Genomic DNA, 12,802 nt, shown 5'->3' on the forward strand with positions numbered 1-12,802 from the left:
CAGGCTTAGTGGATCGAAATGTCTGAATGCAGCTGCCTAGCCGTAAAGAACGGATACAATCGAAATAAAATATTAAAAATTTTAGTAGTAATGTATGTTCAAATTAGCGTCATGTCAAGTGTGTATTTTTTACAGAGAGAGAAATATTATACATAATACAAGAACTTGTTTTTCAATCATAGAACATACATACCTGCTTCTGTAAATGCGTCAATTTGCTCCTACTAAACAAGATTCCCACCATATGCTCCCTTAGATCATTACTTTCTTCTACTGGTTCCCCATTGTCACTGGTCGACGTCACGAGATTCTCCCCGTTCTGGGTCTCGCCTTGTATCAGTTTTCCAAACACCTGCGAAGTAATCAATCGAAACACTCTGAGAGTTTCCGCCTCGCAGTTTCTTTGCTGGATAGTCGCGGCACTATAAAGCTTGCCTACTTTAAGAGGTTCCCCCTCAACTCTCCCCAACACTCTCAGTTGGCGTACGCGGACTGAATTGTCGGGACCTTTAAGTTCTAGACGAATTATGCTGTCGCCTGTTTCTGAAAAGACGTTACGTGAACTTTAATGTGAACCTTGAAGTATGAAACCATAGTCTACCAGTCACTGGGCAGTTTATCCAGCCACCTAAAAGTTTAGTTTCCACCTCAATCGTTCTCAGTTTCGCAAGTTCATCCGTATTTTGGCCAGCATAAAAAGAGATAGTAGAAACTTTATTCTGAAAAAAGAATTATTAGTGAACACGTTTATGGTTACTTTAAATGTAAACGTTCTACCCCTAGATCGCGGCAGTTGTCCACGTGTACGCATACCATCATGGGGTGATGACCTTGGGGGCATATCAAGGTGATACTTTTGGTTTTGTTCCGGTCTTCGTCGCCCGATTCCCAAAACGTCTCTGTCGAACCGTCAGTTAAGCTACCTATCATTGCTTGTCGACTTGACGCTTTCATATCCACCGACATCGTTAAATCTTTCAAGCATTCGACGGACGAAGAAATTTGACTAAAGGCGCTCTCGTGCATGGATACGGTGAAGTCTTCCATTTCTTCGCTCCTGGACAATATCTTGCTAATATTGTTAAACACTTGAGACCGGTGCAGAAAGGAATGATCGCTCGGCGCGAAGCGAAGACCCCAACATCTCACGGCTATTTGTTGCAAAGGCGAACCCATAGGAAGTAAAATCATCAAATTCGCTATAGTTTGCAAGAGGGCGTGGAAGGTTCCAGGTAGCGGGTGGACAGCGTCCCCCGCGATAGAGATGTCGGACAGGGGGTGATCGCATACGTTTAGCTCCTGAAATGTCGGTTATTGTTTACTGAACTTGTTTATATAATTGCACTATCGTATCGGATACCATCTCTTAGAATCCATAAATGAAACATGAGCGCGTTTTTTAATAAAACTATAGAAAAGGAGCCACTCAGGTCTCGTCGCCAATTATAACCATATTTAGCTAGAACTTCACTTATTATTTGTTTGAACAAAATTAGTTGTGGGAAAAGAATTCAAACCACAAGATTTATAATAAGTTTTTGAAATTCTTCTGCGAAGGGATATTATTTTTATGTGTAGGCTGAAATCACATATTATATGTGACGAGCTTCTGTTCGAAGATCACCTTTCTGTTAAAGGTCACAACCTAAGAATTAAACTTGCTTCTAAACTAACCAACAATGTAGTGATATCAACTCAGATGGAACAGGAAAACTCACTTAGTAGCAGAAGCAGATGTACCGGCTTAATATGTACATTGGTCATACGTTTTATGACAGTTTATAGATCTACAGTCTGGTATCGTAAGGGATTGGTCCAGTCCAAAATCGCTACTATAGGTGCGTTTCGCAACTACTATATCAGACGGACTTGGGCAGATCACAGCTGGTAGAAACGAGAACTGCCACCAGACAGCCTTCGGTCTAACTACGCAGTAGACCTGGGAACGAGTGGGTTCAGGCTGACTTATTAGGGAAAGGACAGCGTACAGACGATTTCAGAACCTATCTATGATGACCATAGAAAGCCAACCCATAAAAACATCAATATACTTATGAATACCCAGGCAGCACTAATGCCGGTGAAATGGTGTCCATGCTCCTCCAAAACCCTATCAAGGAAACCCTAACGTGGCAACTATGGTCTGAACGAAAACGAAAAAAGCAAACCTTCCAAGAAGGTAAGGGACAGAAACGTCACCAATAGGATCACAACCGATGGTGGCTATTTCTCGCTAATAGAATCTATTATGAGGAAAGGAACAACTGATACAACTGAAAGGTATAAAATTTGGCAGTGTTCAATCGGTCGACTCATCGCAGCTGAAGACTGATAAGTCTATCGCACACAGCACCCTAAACTTAATAATAGCATAATGTTCTCACCTGATCGTCTGCTTTTTTGGGAGGTCTGTTATCCTCCTCCGCTTCAAATTCCACTTCGATAGGAGTTAAAGACGTCACAAACCACCAAAGCAGATCGTGCAAACAAATCGGCTGCGTCACGGATCTCAACAACCAATTTAACGCTTGCATTGCGTAAACTCGACACATAGCTTTCCTAAAATGAAAATATCCGGAGCCCTGGAGTCATGTGATTCCTTTATAAGGTGTGGCGTACCTTAATGCTTGCTTCATACAAAATTTCAACGAATCTAGGTCGTGTTGCTGCGTAATGAATTGCAAGACAGGCCTCTGAAGCAAATTCAGACTTCCTCTGTGTTCCGACGACGATTCCGGCTTGACCACTGATGACAGTTCCTCTTTGGGAATCAGCTTCTGCAGTGCCGACGAAGGATTGCACAGCAACGAGGATCCTCCTTCTAAGGCACACGGTGTTAGGAACATCAGTTCACCGAACTTCGGTTAGTTTCCAATATTTACCGTTTACCACCACGCAACTGCTGTTGTTTCTCCTCCTCATCATTATAATTCGGCCGTCGAAACCCGCCTTTGCCCAGGGAACGCCGTTCGTCCCCATAGATACGGATCTGTGAAATCTAACGCCTCGCGCGCCATCACTCTCATTTTCCGAAAGGGAAATCTCGGATAAGGGCTAGAGACAAATTGAACGTACGATAGAAGAAAGAGGAACATTGCATTTTTATACGAGGTGCTGCCTAAGATGATGATGATTTTAACAGCTCACAGAAGTTAAAAAAAAACTTTAGGTAACTTAAAAATAAACAGTTTTGAGTATTTTAACGCTTTTCCCGCGCTAGACTTTGACTCTTACGTTTTGTTCTGTGGGTTTCCATCAATACAATATCAATGATGATTTGGCTCCCACTGTCAAGTAAGAAACGACACTAGGTCTACGCACGAAAATGGTTGGTACGCTGTATATTTATGTGGCGCTGACCGAGAGAAAAAAAAATATCGGCAAGTTCAGGGAGATCTAGAACATAATAAGCCATTAATTTCAGTCAGTGGTTCGTATAATCTGCAATTAGCTATTGCTACCAGCTGACAACCATTGTCGTCAATATAAGAGGGAGAAGAAATTTATTACAACAAATTTTTATTCGACATCGTGCAGCCAATTATGTAGTTGTCCGTTAATGCACTATATTAGAAGTTGTCAAATCATGGGTAAACCACGCTTCGGTTGTTGAAATAGTTAATATGTACTAAAGCGACAACTTCGTTAAATTTATGCTTCTTCGAATGAAGTTCCATGTGGACAACACAGGCTCTGATCATTTTATGTTATGTTGCTTCGACCAACTGCTTTCCCAGATGTCAATGTTTCGTTCTTCTTATTTTAGGGGTCAGCTTATTGATGATTCGCCCTTTAGAACATAGATTTTTTCGGTAATTTGGTCACGAGTTTATTTGGCACTAGCGGAGCGAATGACTTACAAAGTTTATGAAACATGTTCCATACTATGCTTTTTCTACGGGTACATTTTTGAAAAACAGCGGGAATACATTAACTGGCATGACCGTCAGAATTGACAAACGTCAAAGTTCAAGTCTTCAAATCTCCGAAAACATCCGATTGTTTCCAAACCCGTGCGGATCCGTGGGAAACGAAACTGACGTTGTAAAATGACACTTTCCGCAAGCTGGATCGGTGTGTAATTAGGTATTTTACAGAAGGGGTTTAGAATTGTATTCCTTAAGGCGGCCACAGATTGATGCGTATGTGGGTCATACAAGCCATCCTTATGCTTTGACATTTGCGAGTGTGTGGGCAAAATTTGACACCATGTGTTGTTGTCTGTTTCAAATTGAATTCATCAACGTGCAAGCATCATCGTGCATACCTGTATGCCGGTAAGTGGACAAAACTCTACCATATTTTAGTTTATTTTTATATTACGTGTCAATATTTTTATGAAATCGTACTTCCAAATTGTCTGATTTAAGAAGACTGATAAATATAGAAATTTGTCTTTATCACACATCGTTCATTAATAAAAGTATTTGTTTGACACATGATGGTCTGAGGCAAAGAACACATTCGCATACATGTATGACATTTCTGTATGACACGAGACCGAGGATGGCTCGGTTGGTAAGGCGTTAGACCTGCCAACTCGACTTGGCGGAGAATGTGGGTTCCATTCCCATCGGAAGCCTTCGGTGAATTTGTATTTGTCCGATTTTAACGACTGGCAAAAATTGCCTAATTTACTCGTTGATATATGGAATAAATATGGCAGCCGTTGAAGTAAAGATGCGAGCTCATTGTATAATAGAAAAAAAAAACTGTATACACACGTACACGCCAGTATGTGTGTGCCTTTAGACACATTTGCACTAAATTGGGTCAAATGTGGATCAATATCCGCAAAAGTGTTCTGTTCAAAATTAAGCAGTTTCGAAACAAATTTTGCTGCTACACATTTCATGTGCAGACGTCTTGAGTCACTTCTCTAATAATGATTCCACGATTTTCTAACATCATTTGTTTCACTTTTCAACGCTTTTATCCGTTATTGACGTGCTGGGGCGTAGAGAGCATCATCGGCGTCTTCTCTGCCATCTTGGGACAGTTTGTACCGCTTATAAAATTTTTTTTGCTCAAACATTCACTATATGCTGTCAATATTTCAAGTATTTTGCAGCACTGTATTCGATTTTTCACACAAAACTTGATGCAAATCCTTTTTTTTTGACAATAGAAAATCACCGAGCACACAAAACAAGTCTAACGTTCTGTCTCACAAAAACAACGTTAGGGTCATATGAACCAACTTAACAAAAAAATCGAATGTACATAGCCTGCCCAATTACAAAAGTCACTTTACATTTTGAACACACCTCGTATAGTCGGCATTTTCAGATACTTTGGCAATAGTTGAAGTGAATATGGTGAATTAAATAGAATACTCAATAAGATAGGCCCCATTGTTGTTAGTGTACACTAAACATTTTTAAATGTTACCTTGACCTATGTCTGGTGGATAAGATATAAAAGGTCTCATAACATCCTTACCCGTTGGTTCGAAGTCGAGGGAGCGCCTAGATAACCATTAAGGGCGTTTTGTTTTTGTAAAATCTCGTTGTAAAACGTCGCTTCTTCCGTAAAACTGGCGCCCAACGTAGTTAAGCATTGAAACGGTGGCAGAGGTCCGAACGGCCCGGAACAATCGGGCGGCGTGATATTCTCGGAGAGTGACGGCAATGCGCATCCGGACGCTCTCCTTTGGTGGGTCATATTACTGTCCGTCGTACTGGCTAAGTCCATGAGGAACACAGCGTTGTTTTTCATAACGATGTGAGGCTCTGAGCCGCTCGTCATCGACGAAGGTTTCATGGTCAGCGGTTTACGCAGCGACACGGTCTTCGATTTCGGTAGCGGCTTGTTGCCTCTGGAGGTTTTCATGTACTTGTCGCGACAGGGTTCGCACAACAAGTACCACGAACTACCGGCTGAGAAAAAAATTCTAAGCGTTGAGTTTTATATTTCGGGGTTTGTCACATTCTATGAAAATTGCCGTCAAAACCATTAGGTGTCTGTGTCCAGTCCTATCTGATCTCAGCATGCTTTTTTTTTAATAATTTTTCAAAGAGACTTCCACAGGCTACTATAATAACATTTACAAATCTTATGTTTGCTGTTTTTTCTCGAATTATCCTAACGGAAACAAATGTCAAACCTGCGTTTAACACTCAAGGAAATTGAGAGAATAAAAAGTCTCCTAGTCTGTTGAGGATTGCCGTAGCAAAGCTCATACCTGTTAGGTGAAGTATGTAGGAAAATTATAAAGCAATGAAGTCCTGAAAGTATGGAAAGGAAAATGCCATAATATGTACTTCGCAGAACCAAATAATATGCATCTAAGATGAAGAGGACGCACAAACTTCTCGAAAAATACTCAAAATGGGGTAAGACGGAATACATTGTTGTAGATAGACTTGGCAGAGCTCTCGACGTGAAACGGAAATTTGTGAGAACCAACAGGATAATGTACCTGCTTACATATTGTTTAAGGGGGCGGAGCTAAAGCAAGAAAGTCCTCGACAACTTCTATCTAAAACCAAAATTATGGAAATGCAACGTTGGCCTCATGGTCAAAAATTCGGACCTAAGATAGGGTCATTCGGTTTACAGAAAACCTACGTACACAGACCGATACCTTAATGCATTGCCACATCACAATCCGGCCCACAAATCATCGGTTATCAACTCTCTTGTTTACAGTGCCGTAAAACTATCTCCACCTAAATCCCTGAACCTAGATTATAAGATTTTATAATAATAATTTCAACATTAGAGATATTAGGAAACCCATGTCAACAAGTCTGATTTATAAACAACCGACTCAGGCGAAATCCCGAAGATTTGTAAATAGAATTGAGTACCAAATTAACGAATAAGTTTGCCAAATTGCAAGAGGCGTTTATAATGCCACCACATACTGCAAGAATAGTACAAAACTATTTAAATGAGGTGAATATTGAGACCTTAACCCAATAGAACATTTCTGAGAGCAAATGCCACCTGCCTCCATGGATAAAAATGGTAACAAACAGGTAAATGTTTATGTAATTGTTATGTTTCGCATTAAATTCCTTTTTTTATTTAATAAGTGAGATGAGAAACGATCAAATGACTTAGAGATACTTAGTTGAGGTTAAAATAGCTGTTTCTATAAACACTCCACTAAAATAAAAATTAAAATTCAAATATTTTTTGTAACCTATGAAGATTTAAGCTACACTAAATTTATATGGAAATTGACTCTAATTTGAGTGGTGGGTTAATTTTGATGTCCAATGTATTTGCAAATTTCCTGATAACATCTATATTTGTATTTAGAAACATAATTGAATAGGAGCCCTATTTAGAATGAAAAAATAATAAATTTTATTGCTTTTTACAAAACTTTTTTTTTTAATCTTAGTCGAAATTGCTGACGTTTCGCCAATCAGCCTGTTGGCTTCTTCAGAGCTTGACTGAAACTGGCTCGTATTTTACTCTGTACCTGCTTATACGAGCCAGTTTCAGCCGGATAATTTTCGAAACGTCAGCAATTCCGACTAAGCAAAAACCGACGCAGGAGGAATCCAGAAGTTTTGTAAAAAGCATTACAGTAGCCTGTGGAAATTTCCTTGAAAAATAAATTTCATTGTGTGTATGTGACAGATATATATATTAGTATTATTGTATATTGTAGCCCAAACAGAAGTCGACGACATTGTGCTAAGGCGTAATTGGCTCAATGTCATTATCTTCACGAGTTTTCGACGAATTCTTTACGGGCCACCATATATAAAACGCCTATTACAAATAAAAAATGCGTAATAGAATTATAACCTTACTAATTATAGAAAAAAGCATATGAGAGCAGTGGGCAAAGTTTGCCATCTACATTTTATATAGTCTTAATTCTTGGTAAACCTCATGTAACAGATATAATTTAGAACGCGGAATAATCGAAAAATTATTATATATGTAAAGTATATACAAAAATTTTATTTCTCATTATTAAATAATCATCAAAAAACACTGTGGCATGAAAACTTATAAATGACACTTACGGACGCCTCCGTCACCGCAGTTTCCAGCCCATCCCAAGCAGTAGTTGCCGCCCGAATTGTAGCCTTTGCCGCCGGCGTGTTGGCCACACCCCGGGTGTTCGTGGTGCATGTGGTATGTTACCGGGTGCGGAAAAGTCTCGCTGCAGAGTTCGCATAGCGTTTCGACTCCCGACGAGTGCAAGTAGCTTGATATACCTATATCTTCTGCAGGCCAAGGAGGAATGAAGTCTCAGTTTTCTACATGAGTACATTACTTAAGTTAAAGAATAAAAGGAATTGTGAATATTATTGAATATGTTAATAAGTTGCTAAAGCTAAATCGACTGGCGGTGTCTCAGGCCGGTGAACAATCCAAGCAATAATCAGATTAGGTGGGACCTAGATGCGTCAATGTAAATATAACTACACGTTGATAAGTATAGAAAACAAATCAAATTGAAATCAAGATGTCAAAGACTGGATCGCACAAACCCAGGCGGTTTCAAAGTGGTAGACAAAATACGAGAGGTTAACATGTCACTGCACTTACTGGGGTTGTTTAAAACAGGATCCAGGTAAACGTATTGCAACAAAAAGTATATTCCTCTGAGCAAAGTTGTGTGATGTGACCTCGGCCACTCTTGTTGGCACTACTACAGCGATTTTAGAATTAAACAGTACGTGAGATGTTTAGTGTTATGAGATCAAAAGCATATTAAATAAACACTGTAAAGAAATCGTGGCTTACACTAAACAACAGCCCCACGATATCTGGGGATGTCATTAGACACATACCTCAGCTAGCAATGACAGATCTCCTAATGAAGTGAACTTGCCAAGCAGGATCAGTAACATGAGAGACACGATTGGTACACTGACAGCTCCAAAGCAAGAATCGTGAAAAACAAGACAATTGTGCTGAACTAAATTAACATTTTTTCATTAAAGACAACAAATTAGCATAAGGTAACAATGACATGACATGTTATCGGACTAAAATGTAAGGGAAAAGTCAAGAAAAGACAGCAGTAGAGACGTCAAGAACAGATCCACAGCGGATATTGGCTATATCATGCCAATCGGCATGATATGCAATGCCTGGATAGCAAACAAAACTCGCGGATACGAGCTACTATTATAAGGATTGACACATAATACACTGATAGAATGTCCTATCAAGAAATGCACAACCCACATCCTACTATCAAGGACATAGAACATACTGCGCAGATGCAAGGAGGTGGCAAGATTCAGGTACTCTAAACTGGGGACCTAAAGTCTTATACTGAAGAATCTGAATAAGATACTCCCTCATAGGAATGGACTTTTTAAGAGGGCTGAGTCTCATGATGAAATGAATAATTGGAAGTCATAACTTACCTAAATAATTTCGCGGCGGAACTTTTTTCTTTTTGCTTTTTTTGCTCTCTTTTTCCACAGTGTTGTTTTTCTCCTTCGCATCCATCTTGTACGCGTCACCACCTTTCTTCCCCTTGTTTTGACTTGGACTGGCGGTCTGTTCCGAAATAGTTTGCAAACAGGTCGTCGTCAATTCTTCCCACAGGTGCACCAGTGATTTCAGCGCCGGAGGGAGAACCGAAATAGTTTGATAATTGTAACTCCTGTTGCTATCCTCTTCTTTGATGATCCCGTCGGTGATTTTTCTCGAACGGTTCCTGTTGGCGCTTGCATTCGCTGCGGAACGGGTCAGCGACTCGAGCGTCGACGGCTGTATGTGAAGGTAACCTGCGTTGCTGACTTCGACCGAATGTCGCTGCCTAGCTTTTTCCTCTTTCGTCAACTCTTTCTGTCTCTTTTCCACGGTGAGATCGGGGCGCGTCACCACCAGCGCGCCTTGCTTGGGCAGCGTCGGATGGAATTTTAGAAACGACGCGCAAGCCATAGCGTCGTGAACTATGCCCTTAAATACAACCATATAAACACAAGAATCTAGACACCCATCCCCATGCTGAAAATTTTAATGACCACGCACAAACGCATGAAACGAAAATTAAAACCTGACTCGCCTTCGTTGTTGAAATTGAAATATAACACTCCCTAATGCGTTTCATAATTTTATGTAATTTTTAAATCCTCACCAAAGAGTATAAGATAGAGGGGAAGGCTCCCATTGTGTCCAGTCATGAAAACGGAAAACGCGCGGAAAGTACCGTACAATTTCAAAGAAAAATGTGAAAAAAAAATTATGTCGAAATAGTTTTAATTTTTTTTTTATTAAAATATAAAGTGCTGTTATCCGTTACAAGCTACTGTAGTATTTGCAGTGTGATACAATTACTTTAAACCGCCATGACAGTACTTTAGTACTTGGACGCAAATAATAGATGGCCTTCGTAACAGCTTACGCAACCTTTCCCTCTATCTTATTTTATTGCATTTTAGGCAATATATCATCTGCTGATGACTTTGGTTCGTTTAGTAGCGAACTATATGGAGTTAGCAATATTGTTGAGGATCAAAGCGCGTCCAGAACCTTGTATTAGTTTTGGTTAGTTTTTTGAGGTTATGGTTGTTAGTCAATGTTGTGTCTTACTTTCCCCGCAGGTACAAACAAGTTGGATAATAGCAGTGTTATTTGGAAGTAGGCCGTTGTTAAAAATCTGTTCAAAAATGAGGAAATCTGCTTCTTCAAAAAAAAACACTAGATTTAGGTAAATTTAGTTAAACATATTTTCATTATTTGTGTGTTTTTTAAAATTTGATATAATAAACAATATGGCTAAACTTTCTGCAAAAATGTTTTTACCGTGCATGTGTTTTGTAATCCTAACATTAGAAATGAGAGAAATATGGATGTTTCTTTCAAGTGATAAATAAAATATACTAATTACATTAATTTATTAATTCTCTGAAACTAACTTGTTTTATAAATAGTATTTAATTTTCTTGGTTATGCTTTCCAATACCTACCATTTTTTAAACAGATTGTCAATTGGCACTTTTTATAATTGTATCTTTAATGGACTTGTGGTTACCTATAGACTTTTAATAGGCATCATGGTGATTTCGACTCTGTTTACATTTGCAATAGAGGTTAAACCTATGAGTTTATGAAAACTAACGCTTTGCAAGAATTTGCAAGCAAAAATAATAGCTTACACGCCAAATTAATTACAGAATTATGATGCCGACGTGAGTGCTGTAATTCTGCACTGCTTTTCCACGCCTTAACTCCTTTTAATAATATTTCTTCCCATTTATTGTTCTTATCTCTGTAGTTCTTGGTAGCACCTCCGCCTCATTGACTAACTATAAAAATGTATTTAAGTTTTTTTTCTGTAAAAATGTGTATAAATGTATTTTCATAAGCTCTTTTTCACAGTGATACAATCAATTTAATGTTGTAAATTAATTGATAAAAACTCTTGATTTATGATGCTTAGCTGAGTAGCTTTGCTAGATCTTACCATTCTCCTATCTTATACTGTTTTATTTCGTATTATGTATAGATATATAAATATAGATTTGGTATAATAATAATTATTATTATTGTTTATAAGCGTCACAGGTGCGTGTACCAACAATTTGCTGGAAGATCTTCCCCAAACTGCCCAGGATAAAACTCAAGACGAATTGCGCATGCTGCACACATCTCACACAAATTTTAAACTAACGTAAAAACAAACTTGTGACGGTACTTACTTCGTGCCACAAGAACGCGGCAAACCCGGCCCTTAAAGACTCGGCGACTGACGGACTCGTCGCCTGTTTAACGGGTTCCGAACCGGGGTAATTAATTTTGGAACCAGACGAAGGCTGGTGCATATTTGCCGGAGAAATTGCCCTTTTGGGTCTCGCCTTCGCCGAGCCTCGTTCTTTTCTGGACAATTTGGGCGACACCTTTTCCTCTTTACTGACGCTTCCGATGGAGAAATGACCTTTCAGGGAATTGGTGACGTTTTCGGGCGATGTCTGCGTTCCCGTTTGCGTCAGTTTTTTGGTGTTTTGCTCGTTGTCCTACAAACCTCGGCGTTTGGTGGGGGGAATTTGAGAAGCAATAGATTCGATATCTTACGACGCATTCCTTTCTTGTCGGAGCGGGTGTTAGCGGCGGACTGGGTTCCGATCGGGTATGGAACGAGCTGCCGCTGGGACTAGGTGACGTTTCTCTGGATTGGGTGGCCTGACTCGGGGATTGCGACAGGTCTCTCGTTATACTACTAACCAGCGCGCTAGTGTCGGATTGGTTTGAACCTCTCCTGGTGCTGTCGTAACCCGTCCCAGATACTTTGATAGATAGTTTATTAGTGGCGCTAGTTTAACATTAAGAACAATACTAACCCAACGGTGACAGTCCTATGCTTCGCGAAGAACCGTAAATTTGGGGACTGTTACTGCCACTGTCGGCTTGAAAAGTGCGATCTGGAATAGTTGTAAAGAAACAGCATTCTTATGTATGTATCCTGTCCCTATATTTACTTATTCTTTGAAAAAATTATGTTTTGTGTCAGACTTAGTTTGGTTTTTCGAGAGGATTATCAACTGTCAATGCAGTCGTTTGGTTTTACAGGATGTGCTGGGAGGTCTCAAAAGGTTGGTTAATTTTCTCGTGATTTGCCAATAGGAAAACTTTTCAAATATGGTGTATGGTGTTGCAGAAATAAATACAGGAATTATTTAAGATTCTATTTTGGGGCCGCTGTTGTTTATCATTTTTACTAATAGTTTGGATGATATGGCAGACCAGTTATGAGCTTGCTGTCTTATGGTATAGTAGTCTAGCAAAGCAGAGCTGCTGACAAAAAAGACTTTTATAATGGAAAAGAGAGCCCTTCAGATAGTGCCGTGCACACAAAATTATGACTATAACT

At 39.5% G+C, this 12,802-nt stretch overlaps 1 protein-coding gene across 2 annotated transcripts in view; it reads right to left on the minus strand.

Moving 5' to 3' along the window:
* The window catches only part of LOC132707144 (E3 ubiquitin-protein ligase MYCBP2), a 218,337-nt gene that overhangs the window by 13,321 nt on the left and 192,214 nt on the right, over nucleotides 1-12,802 (minus strand). For both annotated transcript variants that reach the window (XM_060678856.1, XM_060678855.1), the window contains 12 exons: nucleotides 12,273-12,353; nucleotides 12,007-12,218; nucleotides 11,634-11,948; nucleotides 9,351-9,891; nucleotides 7,992-8,195; nucleotides 5,443-5,879; nucleotides 2,883-3,054; nucleotides 2,620-2,821; nucleotides 2,385-2,559; nucleotides 778-1,299; nucleotides 602-719; nucleotides 194-543 (listed from right to left, as the gene is read on the minus strand). In XM_060678856.1, coding sequence (XP_060534839.1) covers nucleotides 194-543; nucleotides 602-719; nucleotides 778-1,299; nucleotides 2,385-2,559; nucleotides 2,620-2,821; nucleotides 2,883-3,054; nucleotides 5,443-5,879; nucleotides 7,992-8,195; nucleotides 9,351-9,891; nucleotides 11,634-11,948; nucleotides 12,007-12,218; nucleotides 12,273-12,353 — 3,329 coding nt within the window. The remainder of the gene's footprint in view (nucleotides 1-193; nucleotides 544-601; nucleotides 720-777; nucleotides 1,300-2,384; nucleotides 2,560-2,619; nucleotides 2,822-2,882; nucleotides 3,055-5,442; nucleotides 5,880-7,991; nucleotides 8,196-9,350; nucleotides 9,892-11,633; nucleotides 11,949-12,006; nucleotides 12,219-12,272; nucleotides 12,354-12,802) is intronic.

Source organism: Cylas formicarius, unplaced genomic scaffold (genome assembly GCF_029955315.1).
Source record: "Cylas formicarius isolate icCylForm1 unplaced genomic scaffold, icCylForm1.1 PGA_scaffold_9__14_contigs__length_23061073, whole genome shotgun sequence".
In the NCBI taxonomy this organism is placed as follows: Eukaryota; Metazoa; Arthropoda; class Insecta; order Coleoptera; family Brentidae; genus Cylas; species Cylas formicarius.